This window comes from Taurulus bubalis (genome assembly GCF_910589615.1).
Source record: "Taurulus bubalis genome assembly, chromosome: 13".
Lineage (NCBI taxonomy): Eukaryota > Metazoa > Chordata > Actinopteri > Perciformes > Cottidae > Taurulus > Taurulus bubalis.
This window is the reverse complement of record NC_136601.1, coordinates 6,633,172-6,659,456: the sequence shown is the minus strand read 5'-3', so window position 1 is coordinate 6,659,456 and position 26,285 is coordinate 6,633,172. Positions and strand designations below refer to the sequence as shown.

General features: G+C 40.4%; 3 protein-coding genes and 1 pseudogene across 4 annotated transcripts; 1 reads left to right on the top strand and 3 right to left on the bottom strand.

Moving 5' to 3' along the window:
- Nucleotides 1-4,224: 4,224 nt before the first annotated feature.
- Nucleotides 4,225-10,340, bottom strand: eif4ea (eukaryotic translation initiation factor 4ea). The gene is made up of 7 exons (XM_079228947.1): nucleotides 10,286-10,340; nucleotides 8,945-9,048; nucleotides 8,667-8,762; nucleotides 8,089-8,152; nucleotides 6,422-6,535; nucleotides 5,915-6,054; nucleotides 4,225-5,460 (listed from the first exon to the last, which is right to left on the bottom strand). The coding sequence occupies exons 1-7, from the start codon at nucleotides 10,301-10,303 to the stop codon at nucleotides 5,346-5,348; spliced, it is 651 nt and encodes a 216-aa protein (XP_079085073.1). The 5' UTR covers nucleotides 10,304-10,340; the 3' UTR covers nucleotides 4,225-5,345.
- A 1,431-nt stretch (nucleotides 10,341-11,771) lies between these two features.
- Nucleotides 11,772-15,758, bottom strand: LOC306746123 (alcohol dehydrogenase class-3). Its single transcript, XM_079228993.1, has 9 exons — nucleotides 15,739-15,758; nucleotides 15,031-15,132; nucleotides 14,667-14,808; nucleotides 14,483-14,570; nucleotides 13,975-14,194; nucleotides 13,007-13,267; nucleotides 12,689-12,824; nucleotides 12,059-12,197; nucleotides 11,772-11,974 (listed from the first exon to the last, which is right to left on the bottom strand). Exons 1-9 carry the CDS (start codon nucleotides 15,754-15,756, stop codon nucleotides 11,950-11,952), a joined length of 1,131 nt encoding a protein of 376 aa, XP_079085119.1. The 5' UTR covers nucleotides 15,757-15,758; the 3' UTR covers nucleotides 11,772-11,949.
- Nucleotides 15,759-16,618: 860 nt separating this feature from the next.
- On the bottom strand, nucleotides 16,619-19,180 carry gar1 (GAR1 homolog, ribonucleoprotein). The gene is made up of 7 exons (XM_079229065.1): nucleotides 19,137-19,180; nucleotides 18,671-18,877; nucleotides 17,988-18,142; nucleotides 17,797-17,856; nucleotides 17,575-17,686; nucleotides 17,220-17,369; nucleotides 16,619-17,136 (listed from the first exon to the last, which is right to left on the bottom strand). The coding sequence occupies exons 2-7, from the start codon at nucleotides 18,861-18,863 to the stop codon at nucleotides 17,126-17,128; spliced, it is 681 nt and encodes a 226-aa protein (XP_079085191.1). The 5' UTR covers nucleotides 18,864-18,877; nucleotides 19,137-19,180; the 3' UTR covers nucleotides 16,619-17,125.
- Nucleotides 19,181-19,482: 302 nt separating this feature from the next.
- LOC306745756 (alcohol dehydrogenase 1-like) lies at nucleotides 19,483-21,841 on the top strand (annotated as a pseudogene). The gene is made up of 7 exons: nucleotides 19,483-19,500; nucleotides 19,659-19,718; nucleotides 19,818-19,919; nucleotides 20,262-20,412; nucleotides 20,501-20,588; nucleotides 20,687-20,880; nucleotides 21,577-21,841. The product of its transcript is annotated as an alcohol dehydrogenase 1-like (transcript).
- Nucleotides 21,842-26,285: the final 4,444 nt, after the last annotated feature.

The window sequence follows — 26,285 nt, the reverse complement described above, 5'->3', positions numbered from 1 at the left end:
GCACATCCATTTTTTTTTTCTTCTAGTGGGTGGGGATGGCGGGATAGGTATGTAAATAAATATATAAATAAGAGACACAGCTGCTATTTGCAGATATCTTCTTCCCCTAGTGTGTGCAACAGACACACTCAGTGGAAATCCCAATTTCCTCAACCAAAACGTTTATGGTGGATTGAAAGATTGGAGGCGGATGTCAAGTGTGTAGCTATACCGCCCCCCTGTGGACGGTTTGTGAAAAGAGAAAGAAAATCCCCACTGTCACAATCACACTTGAATGCACCGCTTCATGATTTATTACCTATGGCAACAAAGGTGAGCGGCAGAGATATTTAGATGGATAGATGCACAGACTGCAGTCTGGAGGAAAAAAAAAAATGATTTCCAAAGTTTACTGTGAAACAAACTGAGCAGAGAGGCCTGACCTGAACAATCCAACACCTTTGGGATGAATTCCAAACGCAGACTGTGAGCCTTGTCACCAAACATCAGGGCCCGACTTTACTTTACTGTTCTTGGGGCCATGCAGGCATAGAGTACTATAATATATTACTGAAGTACAGGTACCATTATGTGTGTAAAAAGTAGGTCATATATTGACTTATTTAAATAAAAGAAAGTACAAATGGCAAATAAAGTGCATAAACATGTCATGAGGCACATCACAGCCCTTATGTTGAAACCATTTATATATTTATTTTCTACATCAACAGCCAAAAGAGGAAAAAAAAAGGGCAACAAAAATGTTGTTAAAGCTATAAAGTCAATTATAGAATGAACAGCTGAAGAAAACATCACCAAAGCAGACGACACTCATTAGCCTAAACAATATCAACTCCACAGCGGCTGCAGCCACAATCACACATGTTAAGAGCATCACATCACATCACAATGTGCGTTCATGTATACTCTCTCGTCTGAAGGCCTTCCTGCAGTTCTTGTGCATCGATGATGTCCTTTGCAATGTGAACAACTCGCTTTCATTCCCAATGCATGATAGACACGGCCCTTCCACTGCGCCCACTCCTCAAAAGTGGTCAAACATTTGGAGCTGGATGCGGATCCTGTAGTCACCGCTGTGAGGTGGAAGGTGAAAAACAGGCCTCACACAACTCACTGAAGGTTCCCCAGTGAACGTAGAAGTCAAGGTGTGAGTCCCCCGTGTGGCATTTTAGCATTACCCAGAGCCACACTTAGCACCTGTTGGGTAATTGTGTTTGATTTGGATCACAATTAATGCCTGCTGGGTGGAGCTCAGACCAGGGATTCAACGTAGATGTTCTACCTGCGCTTCAGTGCCATCTGAGTCATAGTCTCGATCAGCTGTTTAACAGCTGTAATAATGTAGTAATTGAATAACTAGTCTTCTTATCTCGAACAACTTCTTCCTGTAAACACAATAATACTTACAACATAACAGGTTCAAATGTCATGTCACTCAGTACGTTACAATATTGTGTGTCAGAGAGGAGAAAGTTGTGCTGCTCTCCATTTACTATGTTTTACTGGCTTTTAGCCCATTTTTTGGCAGACCTTCTGCAGCCCATATAAGTGGTTTCCCTTCTCTGCATAGATCTATATAAAAATGTTAGGAGTGCTAAAATGAGCAAACGATAGTTTTAAAGCCATGTCAGTAGGCATTAGTATAAATGACCAGAAAAGCAGTAAAGGGTGAGATTCAGGTTGGATGTTGCAATGAATGATCTAAACTACATTCTGAAAATGCAAAGAGGCTAAAACTGTTTACAAAAAATCTGCAAATTTAAGCTCACAGTGCTTCATTTAAGTGTTCGACTAGCAGCAAATTGACCCCACTTATCTCTTCCAACCTCTGTGTTCACTGCACAGCCTTTTTCTCCCTTACCTTGTGTATTGCTATATTACTGACCCTCCAGTACGAACACACAGTTGGTTTAGAGACCAGCATTTACGTTGACAGTGTTGTGTTACAAACACTATAGCACATTCACACATATTACATTTTTAGTTTAAAGACAAATGCATGGGCCTTAAAACAGCTGCACAAGTGAGAACAACATGTTTTTCTTGCCTGTGCTAATCTTTTGCAACCTAAAGAGAAGGCGCACATTTATGTTGCCTCTTTCAATTACAGGTGTCAGCTGCGGTTAGCGCTTCCATCTGTCAGGATATCAGGGTCATCAAATCCACAAACCCACAGATGTCAGCTCTTAGCACTAAAAGGTGCCAATCAGTGAAAAAGGGCCAAGGAAAGGAGGGAAATACTCTTTCATAAATCAATACGTAATGGCACTGCCAATAGGTGATTCTGTTCAGTCTGCATCATCGTCTTTTTCAATGCTTTGAAGTGGCAGGCATGTGGCAAAGAAAAGACAGGCTTGTGAAATAAGAACTAGATAATGAAATAATTAGTCAGAGTAATCAGATGTGCATCTGTTTTTACAACTCCTTGATGCAGTAACTGAGATGTGTGCTTGCACGAGCGACATCATGGAGGGAAAAAAGAAAGTAAATTACCCGTTAGAAGACATTATTACATTATCAGACAGTTAATTACATTAATATATTTTATCACATTTTGTTCTTGTCGACGGACTATACAATTGACACATAATTGCTTTATGTAACACACACACACACTTTCATACAATAAATGGACAAATAATCTCACTGATGTGTACCAGGAGGGCATCTGAAAACATCTAAGGCCTGAAGGATTGGCTGTACCTGCAGAAAATTCATTTACTTGATCTTTTGTGTTTCTGCTGAACGGACGGGAATACAAATACCAGTGGAAATAAATCCACCAGGCACATTTTACTGCTCCTTAAACACCCACACTACATGTTGGACTGGTTTTATGGTTGGCCATTTGTTCACAAATCCATGAACAAATGGCCAACCATATATTTTGTTTAACAAATGGCCAATACTAATTAGTGTTTACACATACAGAACTAATTATGAAAACAAGATTAGGCATGAAGAGTGGGTTAGTGCGGGAAAACAAGCGGCATTATGTGCACATACACATGTGTTTGTATAAAGTTTATTGCTAAAGAAATTAAAGGAAATACAAAGTTTGGGCACATTGCCATGATTGAGAAGCTTCTCACATTGTTTCAACGACTTTATGCCTCTCAGTTGATCAAATACTGTAACTATTTCTTTAATTTTAAGCCTGAAACATGAGTATATATTTGCCTCTGACACATATCAGCCCTCTGAGGAGAGTGAAACCAGCAGTGAAAGCATCTTGGGAGTCGGCCTTTCAGATAATAATAGCATCTACCATTTTATTATCTTTGATGTTCTACTTCTACAAAATGTTTAACAGTGGCAAACAGCGGTTTAAATGTCCAATTATGACAAAAAGAGCTCCAACGCTTTCAACAAAGGCCGCTTGTCGTGTTTTGCCACGTGCGGTAAAACCCTTAACCTTCCACCCGCTCGCTCTTCTAATTTTCTCCTAGTTGTCTCTTGTGTGAAAATGGGCCTTGATTGATTGAGTCAATTACAGGGAGGCTTTTTTCAAAAGGAGCGGCAGAGGTTGTGTTGCTATTGCTCTCAAGTAAGCAGCCAATGGATGTCATAGATTACTTTAGGCCCTGATTAGTTCAACTGCAATTTGGATAGCCTAATAAAGGTGAAGACCAACTTAGACATTAATCACTGTAGCCATTACATACATCCCTTATACCTTAAATAGGAAGGCAGGGGCAAATAACAGTGTCAGTGTAACAGGGAGAGACAATAGGAAGAGTACAACGAACATTGTTTCAACCCGTCTCAGGAAAAACATGTAATTAATGGCAAACACGACGCCAACCTTGCATTGAGTGACTGACAGATGATGTGAGGTTTAATATATTGCTAGCAGCCAATTAGCATACGTTCAGCGCTTCCATAAAGCTGTGATGTACGGTTAAAGGTTATACGTTTCAAGTATTCAGCTTTCAATGCGATTCTTTTCTGCTTGTAATATCCTGAAGCATTTTTCTTTTCAAAAATACACATTCCACACTAATTATATCTATACGCTTCTTTTCCTCAGCTTTGTACGTATAAAGAAAATTAAATACATTTTAAATTTAGATTCACAAATTTGCATTACGGGATGTTTTAGCTTCTAAACCACCACAAAGATGGATTCTTCCAAAACATACAATTGGCATGCCACAGATTTAACAATCAAAATAATCATTTCAGAATGAAAACACCTTTTTGAGAGAATATACTTCACTGGACATGTTTTATTTACATCCCTCCCACGCACATTTACTACGGGCTTTGGCGTTACCTTCAAGACAGTCCAATACCGCCAAATAATTACATTTTTGCTTACGCCACGAACCAAACTAAATCTTACCATGTAAACTTCATCAAAGCAGTAGATGAACCAAACTCGTACCAAAAATGTAAGTAAACTTCTTAACTTAAATGTTGCACACTGTAATTTGGCTTGTGCATATACATGAAAAAGGTAATGACAACCAACAATATATGTTTCAAAAATACCCTCAATGAAGACATACTGGAATACAAAATAATTTTTTTGTTTTTTTAAATCACCGACATCTTTTATGTGCATCTAAACCCAACATTCTAGAGAATTATGACTGGAAAATAACTTAACTTCAAAATATTTCCATATGAAGAAGAATAAGCATCTTTAAAATAAATTCCCTGCTTTTTGTGACAATCTTAATTCTTCACATACCACATTTTGCACACGCTGCTTAACGAGAAACTAAGTCCTCCTATTAATTTTTCAAAATGAAAAAGAACTGCACAAAGATGTTTACACTTCCGAGTCTGCTGAAATCAAACTTCTCCATCAATGTTATGTTAACGCTGTTCATTTTGGGAAGATGGGGGTTAAATCACAAAGTATCTTTAAAAGTCCCACCAAAGCACATAAGACATACATAAATATTTTAAAGAGACTAAGCAGCATTACAGAACAAAGAACGTCAGTTTCTACCAAATTACAAAATAGTTTACTTCTTTTTTTGCCTTTAATGATAAGTACATAAAGAAAATAATTGACAGACACTAAGGGGGAGGATAAATTAGATTAATTCTCCACAAATGTGAAGCTGCATTTGAAAATGAAATCTGGGCATCAAAACGTCGTCTTCAGCCCACCACCACACAAGTTCCCAGACGATAGTGCTACAGTTGAACTGCACGTATAAGACCACGAACAAAAGCTTTGCTAAAGTGGCAACAAACCGGCGAACAGAAAGTTGTTATCTCCACCTCCAGTGCTCATCAGTGGATGAACATGTCAGTGGCATTCACAGAAAAATGACAGAAAATCTTTGCCAACAGAAAAAAGGGCCTGGTTGATGATTGGTCAGCGGCCCTCAGGCGACAAACTTGTTCTTGGTGTTGGAGCCGCTCTTTGTGGCCGTGTCTGCATGCGACTGGTATCCGATGATCACTTTTTGCGGAACGCCTAACCTCTCTTTATACACGCTCCTAAAAATAAAATTGGGAAAAAAAAAAAAAAGAGGCAAAAATAAACATTGCATTTTAGCAGATGCATAGAAAAACACATTTCAGACTCTTTAACGTGCATATCTGTCGCTAATGTTATCGCCATTACTGGGATCTGCTGCAGGAAACTAGTTTGCTAGAGGGGATCCAATAATGCCGTATCAAACATATTTTTCCATAGAGGAATTTTCTTCCACAGGTCTGACAAGCTGAAACATGATAGAGGTAGGTTTTCTGTCCAGTTGTAAAGGGATAATCTACTACTGTGCTAAAGTAAAAGAAAAAAATAACCGTACACAACCGTATATAGAAAAAGGGCTAACACAGAATTGGGCCATACAGGTGGACATTTTCTTTACAATGACTGTAGGCATCGTTGATTTTATTTTTGACATCCTAAGATTTGTCATAAACAAGTGTGGCATCTTCAGGTCACCCGATGTGTGTGATGGCGTCTTTGTTTTCAAAGTCCGTGGTCCATATCGCTATTTTGTCTCCTTTGGCTCGGACGTTGATGACTGCGCCGCACACGTCGTCACTGTGTTCGGCGAACGCTTCACCGACGAGACACAACAGCTGTAGGAAAAAAAGAGACTTTAGTTTTTCACAACGACTTTGTTATTGGGGAGCAGTTAGACACTGATGGGCCTTTTCAAAGCAGCCATTTTGACTTGTCACGGTAAGAGAAGCGCAGGTGTTACTAACAACATTAACAATGGCTCCGCTCTATTCGAGTGTCCACGGTTTGACAGGGAGCCAGCATGCACAATACAAAGACCCTGAAACCAGAGCAGCAAAATGGAATTCATTATATTGTTTACATCTGTGATTTTTCTGCTGTGATGTGACAAAATGTCTACCCTGAAAAAGGCCGAAAGATACAACTAAAAGTATAGCTTTCTACTAGTTAAAAGGAACCAATAATCGACATGACTGAACATACCGTCTCCAACCAGAACCGATCCAGGTCTGCTCGACGCTGCTGCTTCGACAGAGTTATCAGCCAGCGGCCACCTCGTCGATTCTGTCCGTCCTCCCACATGGGTTCGATCCCATCCTTCGTCCCACATAAAAGGTCAAAGCTCTCAACACTATAAATATCCCAATGTTTCTTTAATGAACAGTGGCTTTAATCTATCCCGTTTCCCTTTAGATCAGGATCGAAGCAAACTGTATACATCCCATCGCCACTAATTAGACAGTTAAGGGTCATTGTTGTTCCTCTCGGCGTCATTTACTAAACGGTCATTTCATGAGTGCAGCCTATTATTGTCTGCTTGGAGAAATGATTTCCAAAAGAAAAACAAATGTGTATTAATAAAAAACTGTTAATTATGCACACAAAAATGCAACTGTCAATTATGTGTGAAGACCAAAAGAAGCACAAGTTGAATTTATTCACCAACAGCATTGGTTCATTTGGGTGTGAGCCATATGTCACCATATTGTAGTACAAGAAGCCACCTTTCAATCCTCCGTCTGATAGTATTTATGACAGATGAGATCCGGCTTCAGTCTTGATCGACACTAATAACTCTTTCCTCATGAGCTCTTTTGTGGTCATCGGAGAAGATGAAGTGCAGTGAAGTGCAGCCTGACTTGCTGCTATTAACTGGAATAAACTGTGTTTTGATGCCCAATGGGTGCATGCATCACTCGTGATGGAGGGTCAAAGTCAGCAAAACTAATAAATGAATCAGTCATCAGGCCATGTGACTTCACGTTTGATACGCTTGGTTCCTTTGTATTAGATAGCATGTGCTCCGAGTGGACCACAAGTACAATGCACCAAAAGAACATTGTGTTTTCATTTTTGCTCTGAACTAGAGATGCACCGATTGACATTTTCTTGACCGATTAATATAAAATATCCGATATCAAAAGCTAGGTTTTACCACCACCATCCCCAAAAACAATCTATAGTGGTGATTTGCCACAATTCAAATGAAAGATTGAAATTCTACTTTAATATTTCTTTTGATTTAAAAAACATATTGGCATTGGTACTAATGATATATTATAAGCTGCTCAGAGCTGGAGTTAAAATAAAACGGGTCATAATCTCTATTTTATATCGGTATTGAAAACATGTCCTTCAAACAACTGTACTTGTTCAAGTTTCTCTCAAGATAACGTTTCAAAACATCATGATGACGTTATAATAATTTACCTTCACCCAATACTCCGAGTAGAGCTTGAACGCATCACAATGCCAGTCAATGTAACCTCTGTTACAGTGAGCTGCGTTATTAGCAGGACTCTGCAGTCACTGATTACTCAGAGTGGCGTGCATGGGAATGAATAACAAAATAATAAGTGTCTGATTAAGTTAGTTGGTCCAAATGTTTTGAGGTTATTCCTCAAGGCCTTATTTTGGACAAATTACAAGCTTGATGTCTTCTTTGACCATGCAGAAGAACTTCCACAACAACGACATGTGCAGATGTAAAGCGGCCGGTTTCGATCAGCTGCCGATCATTCGGTGCATCTCTACTCCTGAACTACAGAATGAAACATTTATATCTATTAACAGTGGAAGCGAAGACGATGAACCGTTTTAAATGGATAGAATGTAAAATATAAAAAAGATGGCAAAAAAAGCTTGCCTACCTTAAACAGTGAATAGTCGCAGCCAGACATCAAGTTACTTGATAGCTGAATGTGATTGTATAATCTGGAAAGGAGGACATTTTATGTTCAACAACTTTCAACAGAAAACATCTTTTGGCAGCCTGGCTGAACAACATGGTGGAATATGAATTGTAATGTCAACAACTGATCACTCGATCACCTGGATCCTGTTGAAGTTTGCATCCATGTCTTTCCAAAATGTCATCACTTCATCACTGTATCCCATAAAATATTGGGTTGAATTGTAATATGAATGTGCGAGTTATGGCCAAAAAATACATTGTGATTTTTGAGCTCCAAAATCTTAATCATGTCATCCATTCAAAGTCCAAGTGGACGTTTGTGCCAAATCTGAATAAATTCCCTCAAGGCGTTCATGAGATATCGCGTTAAAGAGAAAAATATCACATTGTGATTCCATCCAGAATGTGATGCCCTCGCATTCAAATTAAATTTTCCCCCTGAACCATATTTTTCCCAAAATGGTAAAACCAATTTCATTATGAAGAGCTCCGACAGCTTTAGTGCAGTCACCCTTATGGCAATATTTTACTTACGCCCAGAAGTCTTCCACAGTGTCAAACTTTGAGATTAGGCGGAGGTTGGCTTGCCATGTTTTGCTCTTGTCGTTCTTGAAAAACCAAAGAGCCCACCTGCAAATCAAAGAAGCGTTAGTACAAACAAGCTGACTGCTTTTCCCTCAATAGTCGAGTTGCTCATTGGCGACTTGTTCCACTGGAGGAAATTCACAAATTTCCTGATTAAACTATTCATTCAATATGAGATATACTTGCTGGAGTCAGTTGTGAACAAAGGAAAAGAGGTGTGTTCTTACTTGTTTTGTAGTGGATGCTTGATGTCCGATTCAAGACTCAAAACCTTTTGAATGATTGTTTCACAGTGTTCCTTTTCAGGATTAGCAGGAACTGAAGTTGACATCTAGAAAACAAAGTACAAAGATACAGAAGAAAATGTAAACGCTGTTTGTGAGTATTTAACTTGTCTGTAGTTTTAAAGTCCTATATTGGTACTTTAATAAAACAATGAAGTATTGTTATGGTCATAGCTGTGATACTTTGAGGGTGTACAAGGGATGTGTGTGAGAGTGGTTTGCAGACTGAGGGTATCTTTATTTATAGAGGACGAGTAGGGGAATGAGGAAGGAGAAGGTAGCAGACAGGGAGGAAGAACATACAGGACACAGCACCCTGTGACAGTAATGCAATCTTTTTTTGTTGCTTTTCCCCCCCCTTTTTTATAGCTCATCGGTTTTACCTCTTGTACGTCTGCACTGCTTCTGTTTATTTTCATTTGGCACTTCAGATAAAATTCTTCTTTAGATTAAAAAAAAGAGAAGTATGTTTTAACCCTTGTCCATGAGACGAATATTAAAATGTTTGCCTCATGCCGGGAGTTGTATTGATGGTGTTGTCCTCTAATGAAACTTCTAATTAAAAAGTATACCCACCAAATATAATAGGGACACCAAATACCATCCAACCACCAGCCATGCTCAGTCCTAGGTTCACATTATCCGGGTACTATAACCTAACGTCAACTCTTGACTTTAACTTTTTTGAGTGGAAGACGTCTTCACACAATTTCGCACTTCTTGCAGGTTCACAGTTTAAAGTTGTATAACAGACGTTTCAGTAATCTGCCCAACCCCCAATTTCCAGCTTTAATTGTGCAAAACGAAATTCTTAGTCGCGTGATATTTTGCTCAAGTGGCTGGTTGTCGGAGTTCCCGTCAAACCGTCGGCCGTGTGCCGTTAACGTTCGCAGCGCGTGCGTCCTCCTCATTCATTCATTCATTCATCCGAGCTCGTGCCAGCGTACCGACCGTGTTAACCACCCCGGTCGACACGGTGTTTTAACCGGACGCGTTAACGTTAAAGCAACCCGCTGTCGCGTCGTTAACGTTAACGTCGGGAATCAAGGAATTGGAGTAATTTAGTCTAGAGTGCTGCTAGTTTAGTGTTGTTTGGCTCGCGAGTTGTGTTAGCGTTACCTGTCAAAGGTAACCGGAAGTTTCAAGAACTAACGTTACCGCGTGACAGTCTCAGCCCCCTCGTTTTGTCGTCGTGGTTTTAACAGTGCACAGAAAGCACAGCTTCTTAAATTGAAGCCCGAACTGAGTGAATTAACCTGAGCTATAAGTGTGTGGCTCACTCACCACCAGAGCGGTCGCCATCTTCTGGAAGTCCCATTCAGATTTTTTGCCGTGTGTTAAAATACCTGATTGGACCATCTGGTACTCGGCATGACGCATGCGCAAGAAGAAGGAACACAAGTACATGTTTATCAATGCTGTGGGACACAATTATTGACTATTGATAATTATTGATAATATGCATGGGTAGATTATAAACAATCAGTTAGTAGAACATGTATTAACATTGAAGTTATAAGGTTATATCCAATACATACAATATTGTTTTGTGAAAATGTGTGCAATATATGTACTTCAAGCAATATTATAGTTAAGTGTAGCATAATGATGATGCAGAATTCTGAACTTTCTTTTGTGGCATAAAAAAGAATAAAACGGAGTGAGATTTTCATGATGTGGTTCTCATCCCACCAGAAATGTGGTCTTTTACCTGAATCATCCCGGGTTGTTTAGCCACATTGCTGATGGTTGCTGAATGTCAATGAGCTGCTTGTTGTCTGAGTGACCCAGAGAAAAGTCTGAAAGATCTGCTCAGTAGACATAAACATCCCCTCAAACAGCAAAAGTCTCTTCTATATGGTAAAAAATCCTCGGCACAAAAATTGCATAATGAAAAGTCATATACTTTGGCAAAAAGTATTCATATTTGTGTAACTGCTTGTCTCGAATAGCACATTATACTATGTTATGTACGCTGGAGGTCAGCTAGTAGTGCAGGCAGCCGAAAGAATTGTTTGTAAATGAGAGCTGGATGATTACTGTGCTGCATTTTGGGGTTATATTGCGAAAAACATAAAAATGAACCCAAGAGTCATTGGAAGTCTGTATACCACCCCTGCTGAAGTATGTTATAGGCTTAGTATATTGTGCCCATAAAAAGTATAGACATATATTCAACAATGTGCAGGCTTAGTGGACATGTTCACTGATAAACCACCTGTTGGTGATAAACAGTCATGAGGTAAACACATGAACAGAAGGCAACCCTGATTGTGTGATTACAACAAGCTTTTACTCAGGATGAAGCTTGAGATCCCATCAGGCCATGGTATGCCTTCTCAGACTGTGATAACTCAAAGTACAATATATTCCTTATTTAAGGGATTTATTCTAAATAATTTAACTGGAATATGTGGTATTCTTTTAGATTGCATTTTGTAAAACATATTCAGAAAAGTTCATCAAAAATCAAAGATCATATTGTGTATATTGTAATGTGATTTTTGGTGTCTGGCAAGTGTTTTTTGGCTAAACTGTGTTGCATATAATAAGTATAAGTCATGAATGGGTTATGTACACTGCAACTGTTGCTGCGTTCATGCTATCAACCCTTGGAGTGAGTAAAGTAGGCTGAAAGAGACTCATTGTTGGACGTTCTTCCTGAGAGCAGCAGCCACATGCCTTTATGTATTAATGTTATTAAGTTCTCTTATAAAACATCACAGTCAGCTAATGAACCACAAAAGAAAAAGCAGAAAATAAATTCAAATTTCAAAAGATTTTAATGACACTTTTTTGTTTCAAACATGCATTGTGTTGTTAATAAAACATGATGTTCTAATATTGAAAGTGATCATCAAAACAAGTGCAGAGAAATATATCAAGTGCTTCAATTATGGAAGGACATTGTTAAAAGGCCGGATGTGAAGATCAAGGTTTTAGACTCTTCAGAAGGTCAGCACTGTGCGGATACTGCAATGAAACAAAAACAACATCATTTACAAACAAAGAAAACAAGATAAGTATTCACTGACAGCGTAAATTAACTGTTCTCACCTCTTTCCAGCATGCATGAGGTCAAATCCCTCATTGATCTTGTCAAAGGGCAGGGTGTGGCTCACAAACTCGTCCACCTTCAGCTTCTTGTTCATGTAGTCCTCCACCAGTTTAGGAACGCTCTCCACACTCTTCCACCCTGGGGGTGAATATCAAAACCGGTTAAATTACTCACATTTTCATATAGATGTAACTGAACTCACTTTTTGCCAAAAGGCCTTGGGCAAGGCACTTATTCCCCAACTAAAAATGATACAAACAGCTGCTTAAACTTAACGTTTTAAAAAAAATACCAGAAATGCTAACATAAATTATTTTACATGTTGACGGTTTAATAACCATACATGATTTTGCAGCTGTTCCATGACCACCTCAAGGCTAATTAAACCACTACAAATAAAAACATTTTCATAAAAAAAAAGCAATTTGCTATCTTTCAGTCCAATTATCGAGTAAATTAAGCTTTAGCTTAAACTCTGCTTAGAAACTTTCCACAAACATTTGCCGAATAAAGTGGACGCCGAAGAACGCCTTATTACCCAGAGTTGGAATTTGCAACAGAAAGCTGGAACTGCAGCCAGACCACATTACGCCCATTATAACGAGTCATTATCTAACGCAGTCAGTCACCTCCGAAGGCTGTGCCCTTCCACACTCGGCCTGTCACCAGCTGGAAAGGTCTGGTGGAGATCTCCTGTCCAGCTCCGGCTACGCCGATGATGATACTTTCGCCCCATCCTTTATGGCAAGCCTCCAGAGCAGCTCTCTGAAATAATGAACATGGTGATTTCCCTAATTTCTATGAATTGCAGAGTTACGGAAACTGTTTTATATGCTGCACGCTATGAATATCTGCACTGTGAATGTCCACCTGACAACAGAGGTGACAGGTTTAAAAAGTGGATTAATAAAACGTGTTTTTATATCTGTATGTATAAAGTGTCTCACCATGATTTGCACATTTCCAATGCACTCAAAAGAATAGTCCACGCCCCCGTCAGTCATCTCCACCAGAACCTCCTGGATGGGCTTGCTGTGGTCCTTTGGGTTCACAAACTCCGTGGCTCCAAACTCCTTTGCATTCTCAAACTTTTCGGCGTTGATGTCCACACCAATGATCCTGGTTGCCCCAGCAACCTTGCAGCCCATAATAACAGCCAAGCCGACAGCTCCGAGGCCAAATACAGCGCATGTGGAGCCAGGCTCAACCTGAGTGTGCATGAGCAAGAATAGCAATGTGAGAATCCAAGTGCTGCTGAATAATTTTGCATATCACAAATGTTCTGTATGAGGAAACTTCAAAAGTTGTTTCAGGCGGTGTAGTCTTGTCAAATTTAATTATACAGATATATCAGAGATGCATTTTATGTTGCACGACATTGGAATGTCTCCCTTTTTATCGGATGCAAGTATCATATATGTAAAGATAAGATACCAGTAAATGTTTTTGTTTAAATTCTAATTAACTGTGAATCTTTTTTTTTTTTTATGACATTTTAGGGGTGAAAATAATGTCACCGGGAAAAGAAGCAGACACCCGTGGCAACAATTGGCTTTTCACATCAGATCTGCATGATTAATAAGGGTGACCCATTTCAGAGTGAAGCTGACAAACAATGACAAAATATTCATCTCTTTTTCGTTGTATCCTTTGGGCGACATTTTGCGACAAACTTATTCTACTTAACACGCTTTGTAAAAACAAATATATTTCTATTTCAAGAGTGAGACAATTAACACAGCTTTTTTTGACTGCATTGCAAAAACAAAAAAAAAGCCAATCACCAAAAGCAAAAAAAAGAAAGTGTTAAATAGGTTGCTGACAATGTCTGGCCGATCTACAGCTCCTGGTTTTAAAATCTGGCACAGTTGAATTTGTAATTGCACAGCTCTGGTCTGCAGCCTGTGACACCCACCTTGGCAGTGTTCAGAGCAGCACCGTAGCCGGTAGAGATGCCACATCCAAGCAGGCACACTTTATCCAGTGGAGCCTTCTCGTTCACCTTGGCCACAGAGATGTCGGCCACCACGGTGTATTCTGAGAAGGTGCTGGTCCCCATGAAGTGAAACACTTGCTTTCCCTTGCAAGTGAAGCGTGAGGTGTTGTCAGGGAGCAGGCCCCGGCCCTGGGTTACTCTGCGGGGTGAATAAGATTTCATTTTTGATGTATGCATGATGAAACCCAATGGCTCTGTACTTCAATGCAGGGGCAGGTGGAGGCTCAAACTAATGATGACGGAGCTTTGATTTGGTTGCCCTGGGGTGGGGCACCTGGGGCTGCGAGTTCAACTATTGAGGTTGAAAGTTCTGCCACAAAGAAATGTATACATATATTTATAGTTTTTTTTCCACATTCAGTTTCATCTTTACAGCCAGACAGTCGTTACCAGCGCAAGGTAGCATCAAGAAGTCTGACAGCGTTACCTTATTTTCTGGCAAAGGTTGGTCTTGGGATTCTTGCAGAATTTGCATTCACCACACTGTGGCACATACAACGGGACGACGGTATCACCTTGGTCAAAGAGAATAGTGACTAGTTAGAAACCATACCAGAAAGAACAAATAAAAGAAACAACCAATTTAAATATCATGTTTGGCAGCTGCATACCTGGTTTGAATTTGGTCACGCCCTCACCAACGCTCTCAACGGTTCCAGCGCCCTCGTGACCCAAGATGACGGGGAAAAGTCCCTCGGGGTCACTGCCACTCAGGGTGTAGGCATCAGTGTGACACACCCCCGTGGCGAAGAGCTGAGAGGAAGGGTGTCATTTAAAAGATGTCAGACCAGAAATAAGCATAATTTTAATTACCGTACGTCCCTGCAAAGTCAATCTTCAAATATCAAATTTAGGTGGGGCCATGTGTGATTCTTCCACAGCCGTTTTCCTGCCTCTTATAATTGTGTGGGAAAAAAAGAAAGCTGGACACAATCTCAATAGCATTCATTCCAGGCATGCAATGGCTTGGTTTACCTTGATGCGAACTTCATGGGCTTTGGGTGGAGCTACCTCCACCTCCTCAATGGAAAGAGGCTTCCCAGCTTCCCATGCAACAGCTGCCTTGCACTTAATGACCTGAATGCAAAAAAAAAAACAGTACGTTGTTTTTAGGTTTAAATAAACAATGCTTCAAAAATCATTGACAAACTGCAGCCGTGGGTTGACTGAGGCTTTACAGTGTGTGTGTGTGTGTGTGTGTGTGTGTGTGTGTGTGTGAGAAAGAGAGAGAAAGACAGGTTCAGCTGCACAATGCACTTTGCCTCTGAACCATAACCAGGCTTATGCAAAGCCGACCCAGTGGTCCAGTAGGTCACTAGTGGAGTAACGTGCTGCTTTAGCGCCATTAACCCAATAGAGCATTTTCCGTTAATTCAGATTTTTGCTATGCTTTAAGAGTGAGAGGTGGCCACGATTTTTGTGCCACGTAAAATAGTTTTCATGGTTTCTTAACTCGTCAGATTCGAACATAGCTCTCGAACAGGCATTGCAGCAACTTGCAGCACAGCAATTGCGACTGGTTAAGTAAAGAAGAGTGATTATTTGTACTTGTTCATTCGCCGCGCGCTGGTTGAGAGAACGTTGCTTTTGTAATGATGCTTCATACACAATCTTAACGACACACACATAGAGAAACAATGTATTTAAAATGTGCATTGTGCATTTAGTGGGAAATGTACTTACTTTTCCAGCTGTCTCCATGTTTCTTTATTCAACGCGAGAGGGCGGGGCGCAGCGCTACCGTAAAGAGTAAACGTCCGGACCAATGACAAACGAGGACGTGCGGCGTAGGCACCACGCATGCGCGGAGCAGAGAGCAAGTTTCACAAACAGTTTGGAAATATGACATGTTCTGTCTTTCTTTCAGAGCATAGTAACCAACGCGTAGAAGTGAACGGTCCTTCTTGGCTTGCCTGTAAATATTTTTACAAAATAAAATATAAAAAACACTAATCTAAAATGAATACAAAACTTTGAATATATATATTGCATTTACTAAGACACCCTATAACCTAGTTAACAAAACAATCCTAAAATGTCAACTCCCTCAAATAAATGTATTAAATCTATGGACATGCAAATACTTTATCTCAGAAGTTATACTAGGCCTAATATGGCCTATACTTCTTTGAAAAGTATACATACACGCACGGCTTTGCATGTTGAATTATGATTGACTTGTCTGTGAAATCTTTATCGGTGTGCTATTGTTTACAGCAGTGGTTCTCAAATGGGGTACTAGGTTTAAAATTAGTATAAATTGAAAAATCCTTTAATAGTTATTTAATAAATATAAGTGTAAGTTCTTAAACTGAATTGTATATATATTCTATATTAAATCAGACACTAATGGCACAGCACTATGTATCACATTGTTTTTTTTCCAACCCAAAATGCTTTGCGCTGTTTAGGGGTACTTTTACAGAATAGACTAACTTCAAATGAATAAACACAGAACACAGTTGAGTGGATGGGGAGTTTAAAATATTCTCCCTATTCCCCACCCTAGGATGCCACTTGGCGGTCTATTACCAAGAACTAAGAATTTAAAACAAAGACACAGTTACAAAGCACCTTTTAATCAAGGCCTTTAACACAAAATGTAACAACATTTTGCTGAGGACTTTACAAACAAGGGGTATTAAAATGTTTACAAGTAACCAGAGACTACGATTTCCCACATAGGAGGAAATTAATACATGGAAGTTTTCTGAATGTATCTCTTGAAATCTTGGTCAAAGTACAAACATGTGTCAAGGCCAAACATTTGAATAAAATCAGGATATTGATACGCCTGTTGACAAAGGGACCCAATGACTTCCCATTAGGCTGAAAGGTCCTCTTTATGTTACACACAAGCATATGTATGAACCTTTTAAATAAGAATAATCCATCACATATTCAAAACGGGTACAAAAATAAAAACGGAGGGAAAATCCATTCAAGTTCTTCAATGAGAGGCAATGTCTATATTCTGAGTCCAACAGGCCAGGCACCGTCACAGAGCGCAGTCGTTCTGCTTGTGTAGCACACGATGAGGATGAGACCGTCACAGACCATAACTATCACATTATCTGGCGCCTACAAGTAAAGAGAGAAAAAAGTAAGTTACCTTTAAAATCAGGACAACACGTATATTTGAAGAACATTGAAAAAGGACAAACCTCTGAATCCACGTCCTCCTCCATCTCCTCTTCCTCTGAAGCCTCCTCCACCTCGTCCACCGCCAAATCCTCCACCCCGGCTGCCGCCTCTAAATCCGCCACCTCGTCCACCCCGACCACCTCCAAATCCTCCACCGCCTCGGAAACCGCCTGAAACAAAAAAAGATAAGCAAGGCAGAATTAATCAAACCACTCTTACAAGGGGTACTCTAAAACGGGCCCAATGGAACCACAGTATCAATTCACAATAACTGACTGAAGATAAGATTTAGCATAAGTGACCAAGATGGAGGGGGGAAAACGTCATCAGCTACACATTTGTCAACAATAGGAGTAATGAGAAAAGGTCCCTCACCTCCGCGGCCACCACCTCTTCCCCCTCGGCCTCCTCTTGGTGGACCCTTCTCTCCTGGCGGCCTAGGGAGGAATCTCTGCAGCGGGAGGAGCTTCATTGGATCTATATAAAACTAAGAGACGTTGCAAATCACATGGACTGTAATACACAGGGACACAGATGCTTTAAAGTATGAAAACGCACTTCTTTAAAATATACCCAAAAAAAGAAAACGTTTTATACCTTCTGCATTTTCTTGAATGAAGACGCCTTCATGTTATCAGAAAGTTTGACTGAAAAATACTGCAAGGACGGGTTAAGGAATTAACAGGACTTTGAACTGCACCAGCGACATTCATGCCACAGAGGTTGACATTTACTTTGTACACCACATGTTGTTCCAGAGACCGAAATAATGACAACAGAAAGGATACAAATTCCCGGAGCTGGCCGAATATCTCGTCCACCTTCCCGATCTGCTCCTTGTTTTCCAAGTACACAGGGGCGTTGAAGTAAGGGACTTTGTTTTCCTCCGTCGTACACTTGCACACAATGTCATCTTCACACGGATGCACAAACTCTCCCAGTCCTGAGTGGAAACAACAGAGGACGGTTAGTTGGGTATAATGTGTTCTTGCAACTCGGCACATAACGCACAATTCATGCCGTTGGAACAGTAAAACAGATGCAATTAGCAAAAATAAGAAATGTCAACAAAACATGAAAGGAATTGGCCCCAAAAAGTATCTTTAGTCAAGTTTAAAACCCTGCCAGCATAAACACTTGTGGCTACTTGTTTGCAAATTGATGTCATTACCGATTTAAAAATTATGTTCAGAAAACCCAAAAGGTGGAATGACTGCAGAGGGAGCCATTTTTAGGCCCTACCATATTGATCAGCACCAACATTTGATAAATCAAGAGTGTTCAGAAATACTTGTGTACTAGTCATGATTACTACTTAGTACTTTTCTTCTTGTGACAACACTCATCACATGGGACGTTATTTAAAGTCTGGCATGGCTCGGTGTGCAGTGGTGCGGGTTGATCGTGGAGCTGGGCCCCAACACATGGACATGTCCAAACAGCATCAGCAGCGCTGGTTTTACGATCTTACCGACGACATATTCTGGAGGACCGTAGTCTTGTTGTCTGAAACCACCTCTGCCGCCTCCAAATCCACCTCGGCCTCCACCTCCTCGGAATCCTCCACCTCCTCCTCTGCCTCCGCCATAACCACCTCCTCCACCTCCTCTAAAACCTCCACCACCTCCCCTGCCTCCTCGTCCACCTCCCCCTCTGAAAGACATACTTCTGCGGAAACCTGTGCGAGAAATAGAAACGAGAAATAAAAAACAAAGCAAAGACTACATTTAAAACAAACAAACACGTGCACTCGTGGTTGTTTTAACGGAGCAATGGGCGACACTTAGCTTAGCTAACAGCACCGCAAAAGTTCCAGCTAACACGCTAGATTAATTTAATCGTTTAAACTATACAATTCAGCCGCAGGAACAGTAAAACAGATCTATAACTTCAAAGTCTATAACTTCATGTACACACAACTAAAGTAGATTACTCACAAAGTCGATCGGCTAGCTGCAGCTATTTCCGAGGACGGACTTCCATGCGATGACAACACGTGTGATCAAGAGCTGCCGTAAAGGCGTTCACCAGTATCGGGAAGTGTCGTAAAGTCACGCCTCTACCGCCTCTCGCTTCATATTTAAAGGAACAGACGCTCAGCCGGTCGCCTCTTACAGACGGAGACGAGAGACTACGTCAGTATGATTTTCCAGACCCCCAGTGTTGATATAATAAGTCACGATGTTATTTTTGTGAGACACGGTAATGTATGCATACACTTTCCAATAAGTTAATTGTGTGTGTTCAATTGCAGGGAAATTAAATAGTACACATCACTCAATGATGTCAACAAGCGGTCAGGTAAGGAAATAAACTGCCTCTGCAATATTTATATATATTTTTTTTATCGGTAAAATAAACTACAGTTGTTGTTGTTGTTGTTGTTTGGGATATTGTGTATTCTGACAACTAGTATGATGTTCAACCCATTGTGTGCCTCTGATACGTGGCCCAAACAGGGACATTTGCTTATCATCATAAAAACAGTGGCCACGCCCACCAAGGCTTTCCCCCGTCAAGTATCTTCTCATTTAAAACAGGCTTTAATAAAACACAGTATCACCTACAACGTGCCCACAAACAAGCAACACATATGATGGCTTTATATTCTCCCTCAGGTGATCAAATGCAAGGCAGCTGTTGCATGGGAGCCGAGGAAGCCTCTGTTCATTGAGGATGTGGAAGTGGCCCCACCAAAGGCCCATGAAGTCCGAATCAAGGTCAGCTGATTGTCCCAAAGATCCTCTGGAATGCAAGAAAATATGAGTATATTATTGGCTGTAAACGTGATCACGCACGCAAACATTCCAATGGCTACAGTCATTTAATTTTCAGTGGCAATCACTTGAAGTTGATGATGTTAAACTGTAACCGAATGAAAAGAACTAAGTTGTACCAACATTCAAGATTATTATTCATATTACTCACACGGATGTTACTTCCAGACAGTTTTTACTTTGATCACACGGGCGACAAAGGCTGACAGGAAATAGGGTAATTTGTCTTGCTTCCTCTCTTTTTTTTGGTCGCTGAACAAATGCACTGTCTACCTGTTTGTACAGCTTGTTGCCACCGGTGTGTGCCACACAGACTGGGAATACCTGTATCGGGCCGGGAAAGGCATGAGGTTCAGACCATTCCCGTTAGTTCTCGGCCATGAAGCAGTAGGGATAGTGGAGAGCGTCGGCCCCGAAGTCACCAAATTCTCACCGGGTGAATTGTACAGCTCACGACAAAGCAGCTGACATCGCATGACATGTAACTCTGACTCAAGTAGTTTGTCTGCTCGTTGTTTTCACAGGTGACAAAGTCATTCCTCTTTTCCTGCCACAGTGAGGGGAATGCGAGCGATGTCTGAGCCCGAAAACAAATCAGTGCAGGAAGAACTGGTGATCATTACTCTGTTCACACACGCAAATCTCTACTGCTTTCATGTTTGTTTCACTACTCAGTGTTTTCCAATTCCATTCCAATCTGTGGCTTTCAGGGCGAATACACATGTGGGTGTAATGGCTGATAGCACAAGCAGGATCTCTTACAAGGGCCAGCAGGTGTACCAGTGCCTCGGCATCGGTTCTTTCTCCCAGTACACTGTGGTTTCCGATATCTCACTTGCGAAAATAAGAAGCGATGCACCGCTCGACAAAGTGTGTCTCCTCGGCTGCGGTTAATGCATGCAGGGTAAGAGGATGAAGATCTGCCAGATACTTGCTACTCATCTTGCTAAAATCATACGTGAATTCTCACCAATTCTGATGTGGATGCTGCTGTTCTTTGGAACAAGAGGAATGCAACACAATAAAAAAGATTATTATTACAGCTCTTTAGAAAACAGTTGAACATTTTATAACCAAACTGTTGGAATGGAAATGGTTGGAAATGGAAAACATGAGTGTATTTAGCGAGTTAACAACAAATAATTGCATATTCTACCCATTCAGTTTGTTATACATTCTGCATATATTTTTTGTATTAATTTAGACAAATATAAAAGAAAACTAGGTTTTGTGGAAGAGAATCGTAAGATTGCTCAATAGCAATGAATGTTGTCCGGACACAAATTAGTTTATTTCAAATACTTAGTTTATTTCAAATACTCTAATTTTGAGAATTCAATTCCATTTTTTATATACATTTTTTTTTCTTTTAAGACAGGCTTGCAAAAGTCAAAGCCACTAATGCTTAACAATCTGATTACATCAAAATAAAATGGGCCACTACACGGTAAAAAAGAAACGAATATGGTGTATAATAATCTTGTTGAGATCAATGAAGGCAAAATATACGATCTACAAGTGATCTTTGAACGTGATGAAGTGATCTCATCAGACGTCAAACATCTTTTGCTCGTCTGACTCCCCAATCGTGTGCATCCAGGTTGAAAAAGGTTCTTTAGTGCGTCGTGTTTGGGCTCGGCGCCGTCGGGCTGGCCGCCGCCATGGGCTGCTGGGCTGCTGAGGCCAAAAGGATCATCGCGGTCGACGTCAACCCCGACAGGTTTGAGAAAGCCCAAATGTTCGGAGCCACTGACTGTGTCAACCCCAAAGCTCATAGCAAGCCCATCCAGGATCCACTAGAGGGCACACTTATATCATGTAAAAGCTCCTGTGTTTGCATCCGTGAACACCGTCTAACTTTATAAAGGCATTGCTTTTCTATCTGCAAAGGATTTTGTCTTTTTATTCAGATTAAATTATGAAATCGTATATTTTGTTTAGTTGATCACACACTTGATTAAAGGGGAGAAACACCACAGCATTGTCAGTGAACCTTTGTAAAAATTATGATTAATGTAAATCATAGATCTATACAGCATCTGCAGTAACACAGAGACAATTTATCTCTACAACTGTCACACTTGGCAGCTATTCAGTGATTATGGTCCAGATATCAATGTGAGGTGATAGTTGGAATTACATACCCTTGTATAGAAGATGGGGTAAAAGACACAGGAAACAAATGGCTGAATCTGTCGTCAGCCACGGAGAAGTATCTGCTTCATGTGGTCAGGCTTACCAAATTTCGTCCTTGGTAATATTATATATTGATTTAATGGGGAGAGGGGCTAGAATAACAGTCGTGGGCTGTCAGGCAGAAGACAAAAGGTTGTTTGGGGAATGCCTCTCGGTGAAGAACTGAAATAGCTGTCGAAGGAATTTGTTTTATTGAAGTTACGTTCGGATCAAATGAAAACCTTTGGCAGTTCCCTCTGCTTTTCCATCTTTATTTTAAATGGAAAATAAATTGGTGCTTGTCCTCTTATGTTGGTCTCCTATGCCTGTTGGCCATCAATCACAGATTACACAGCTTAGACACACACACCCCCCCTCGTCCTCCTCCCGAAGAATCTCAAAGTAAAGACAGTTTTCAAGAAATAGAAAGCAGAATAATGCAGAGGACGGGGCAGCAGAGGGAGATAAGAGAGGAAGATCAAAAGACAGAGGAAGACACGTTTTGACAGGTGGTTATGTGACTGGGCATCCTCATCTGTAAATGTTGGACATGCTCGCAGATTTATTCGGCTTTCTTGGGGACATGTGTCTGAATGTCTGCCTCTGAGATGGGAAAACTATTCAAAGAGACGGCCATAAGTCTCCAACCTTTCTTCTTCTTCTCTGTGTCTGAACTCCACAACCTCTGGAATTGTCACAGCTTTGTGCAACTAATACATCGAGGGCATGCTTTCTGAATTACAACCACAGCATTGTCCACATTTTCTAGTCTTAAATGTCCCTCTTGTCGTGTTTCACATACTCTGTGTAACTTGTCTGGCTAGGGAACAGTGGCATGGCGACGGCTAATGTGCAAATGGGAAATCATATTTACATTTTTATTTCTTTGTTCATTTGCTTTTGCTTCCTGTCATCACATTACACGCGTCAACTCTTTCAGGCACGAGTCTTCATGGAGATCATTGACAAACGACAGAAATGCCAGATGAGATAAATGCCATCACACAAATAAAGGCATGTCTGGGAAAAAAAAATGTCAAAAGGTGCCGCCTCGCCTTCAAGAGATTTCCTCTTATTTACTAAGCTTTATTCTGGTGTGACAGATGGCACATTAAATATGATGAGGACATAAACAATGGTGGGTGGGAAACAAGCTATTTGAACAAAGATGGTGTCTTCTTGTTAAAAACTATACAAAATATAATTCAACCAAATCCATTTACACACATTGGAAATGGGAAATAGTTTCGCTCTGATTCAACTAATTCATGTCATGGCAAATACATACAGCATATCCACCAGAAATTACAAATAATACTATTTGGTATCAGCTTAGTTGTGGTTTTATGTGTCTTATATTAGTTATTTCAGAACATACAGAAGAAAAAAAAACTGCCTCAAGACGTCACACTTGGAAAAGTACTGGTGTAAATAACACAATGAATGATGGGTGATTCCCATTTAGGGTCTTTAGATTTGAGGTCCTGGTATGACGCATGCAGGCACAATTTCACACTTTCACACTGTCATGGTGTACTGGGACATTGCATTTGTAACATTTATCTACAATGACAAGTGAAATTGTCTCTTGTGCACAAAGCCGATGGAATAAATAGATGCAGGAACATTTTGGTGGTGACATGGTTGGTTGTTTAAATTAGGCGTTCTATTTATTCTTCTTTGTTTAGGCCTTAAATTCTGTAAATGTATTAAATGACATTGCTTGTACGCCTCTAAACGGCTGCTTAAATCACATTAATCGGTCGAACTTCTGCATCTCGGAGAAATAAGCTAGAGGGGAAAGCATGTCTGAGAGAGACTCAGTCGGTTCGACATAGAGATAGAGGGATGGATCTACTGTATAGCCCAGCGGCTATGGAAGAACGGCCCACTTAAGTCACTAAAGACTGTCAATGTGAGGCCCCTGCTTTATCAGCAAATCCTGGCTATTATACGGCTAATGCCAGGCATCGCCTGTGACATCCCCAGTCTTTCTCTGACACGGTTAGCTTCAGCTTCTGTGTTAGTGGAGTGTATCCGGCTTCACCAGAGGACAGCACAATACAGGGCTCAGTCATTTGGAGGGATGACTAGTTTTTCCTCTGTTTAAGTACAGGAGCACATCTGAAACAGTGGGCTATTGTTATCAAGTCAAAGCCTATTTTATACCCAATATATGAACATTTTTAGACATTTAAAATGTTCTACGCTTCATATCAACGCATTTTTACATCACAAAGGACGTTAAATGGTTTTCAAGCCTTAACACTTTTACAATGAAGTATAGGTCAGGGCTTAACAACAAGCATTGCCACGGTAAAATGCTACGCAGGGCTTGTTAATCTTGCAAATCTTTTGGTAAAAAAGAAAAGAATTAAACACACTACTAAGAAAGTGGCAGCGGGTAGAGACAAAGTTTATGAGCGAGAGTTAGAAGATGTGGGCGAAACTCCAGATTCATTTACATAAATAACATCTTCATCACTGCAATTAACTTCTTGCAGTCTTCTAATAAACATATAGGAGCAAATATAAATTGACTTTGGGCAAGTAAATTTCTGACCCACCTACAAGAATGTTGAACCCCGCAGATACTGTTTCAAATACATTTTGCAGATTTTTTCAAAATCTTACACTAGAACGAAACATCTAGCTGGCACTCCCAATACATTCTGGAATGGTCCCACACTTCAGAGGCCTTATTGTAATACAAAACCCTGACAATAACTGCATCATGCGGTTCTCATTGAGTCCTGCAACACCATGTGTTTTCTTATTTTGTAACCTGTCAATCATATTGTGTCAGTGTTTTATAGTTAAGTTGCAACAGAAATAGACAACAAAGACCAGGATTAGACCGACCACATGTGGCTATTACCAAAGAGACACACGCACACGCACACACATAAGGTGCTGTGCATGCGTGACAGCTCTAAGCTTGTGTTGTGTTTTGTCTGACAGCAGCAGTAAAGTAGTTATTGAGAGATTAGCTCTAAGGTGCTATCATGGCACGCCTTTGTTTGGTGTCGCCCTCATTGGTCACAAAGAACAGTACTAGCATGCGTGGGAAAGAGTCATCCACTGGGATAGATAGTGCCGTTTGACTTATTTAAGCTCCTTTGAATCGTGACTGACCCCGTCCAAAAATGGCCTCCGTAACCAAGAAAATGTACGGTATAATATTTATAATCGCGGTTAAATATCATACCCTGATTGGCAAACAGCAGGCTTGTAGTATCAGATTGAGTGCATGTGTCGATGTGTCTTTGATCCTCAGAAAAGTTTCTTTGAAAACGTACAATAATAAAACGTTTGACCTTGTTTGGATTTTACAGAACTCATCCACAACAGACTTGGACCCAGCCCTATCCGCTCTGCCACGGTGCTTCTTTTTTCTTCCCCGAGTGCCAACAGAGACCTTTCATGTGGTTGTGGGCTGAAGGTAGGGGGAGATATATCTCAGACCCTGTGTGTTTACCCCCCTAATCCCATAGAAGAAGTTCACAAGCACGAGGAAAGTACTGGGAGCTTTAGCTAGCTCCCAAACCTGCTCAGTTTGCCGCTCCCCGGTTTTCCACATCCACATGTGGGCTTGGGTAATTCCTGGGAATGTTTGTGAAGGTTTTTGTATGCGTACGTGTGTGTACGGTTGTAAGAACATAATTGGTACAAAATGACTGGTTGTTGTTCTGATATGGAACAATCTTCACAAGTCAATACAATAAGAGTGTGTGCATGCTTAGTGGTGCTGTCAATAAAGAATGTCCTCTACTGCTGTTACTGCTGTTTTAATAACGTTAATGTACAGCACTGTTTAGAAGAGAATGAATGAATGAATATATACTTTATTAATCCCCAAGGGGAAATTTCGTGTCAAGTCAAGTAGCAGCCATTTACACAGAAAATAAGATAAGATATAAAAACAACAGGGATGAAAGATATATAAGATATATACAATAATAATACTAATAAAAATAAAAATAAATACATTTGCAGCAGTGCAGACTGTGAAATGTAGTTCTTTCTACTGCAACACATGCACTAATGGTGGCAAATTGGTTATTAAATGAAGAGAAACACCTTTTTAGGTCAGCCTCAGACCTTCTATTTTACTACCACTACTAGCACTTCTAC

Excerpts from the sequence above, each read along its gene's own strand:
- LOC306746123 (XM_079228993.1), bottom strand. Across the intron at positions 12,198-12,688 it reads GAAGGGCACAGCCTTCGGAG|GGTGGAAGAGTGTGGAGAGC; the intron begins GTGACTGACTGC and ends ATTCACCCCCAG. Across the intron at positions 11,975-12,058 it reads CTCATGCATGCTGGAAAGAG|TATCCGCACAGTGCTGACCT; the intron begins GTGAGAACAGTT and ends GTTTCATTGCAG.
- gar1 (XM_079229065.1), bottom strand. The coding sequence starts at position 18,863 with ATGTCTTTCAGAGGGGGAGGTGGACGAGGAGGCAGGGGAGGTGGTGGA. Across the intron at positions 17,687-17,796 it reads CATTCAAGAAAATGCAGAAG|TTTTATATAGATCCAATGAA; the intron begins GTATAAAACGTT and ends AACGTCTCTTAG. Across the intron at positions 17,370-17,574 it reads AAGAGGTGGTGGCCGCGGAG|GCGGTTTCCGAGGCGGTGGA; the intron begins GTGAGGGACCTT and ends TTTTTGTTTCAG.
- eif4ea (XM_079228947.1), bottom strand. Across the intron at positions 8,763-8,944 it reads AAGCATCCACTACAAAACAA|GTGGGCTCTTTGGTTTTTCA; the intron begins GTAAGAACACAC and ends TTTGATTTGCAG. Across the intron at positions 6,536-8,088 it reads GCGACTATTCACTGTTTAAG|GATGGGATCGAACCCATGTG; the intron begins GTAGGCAAGCTT and ends TGTGGGACGAAG.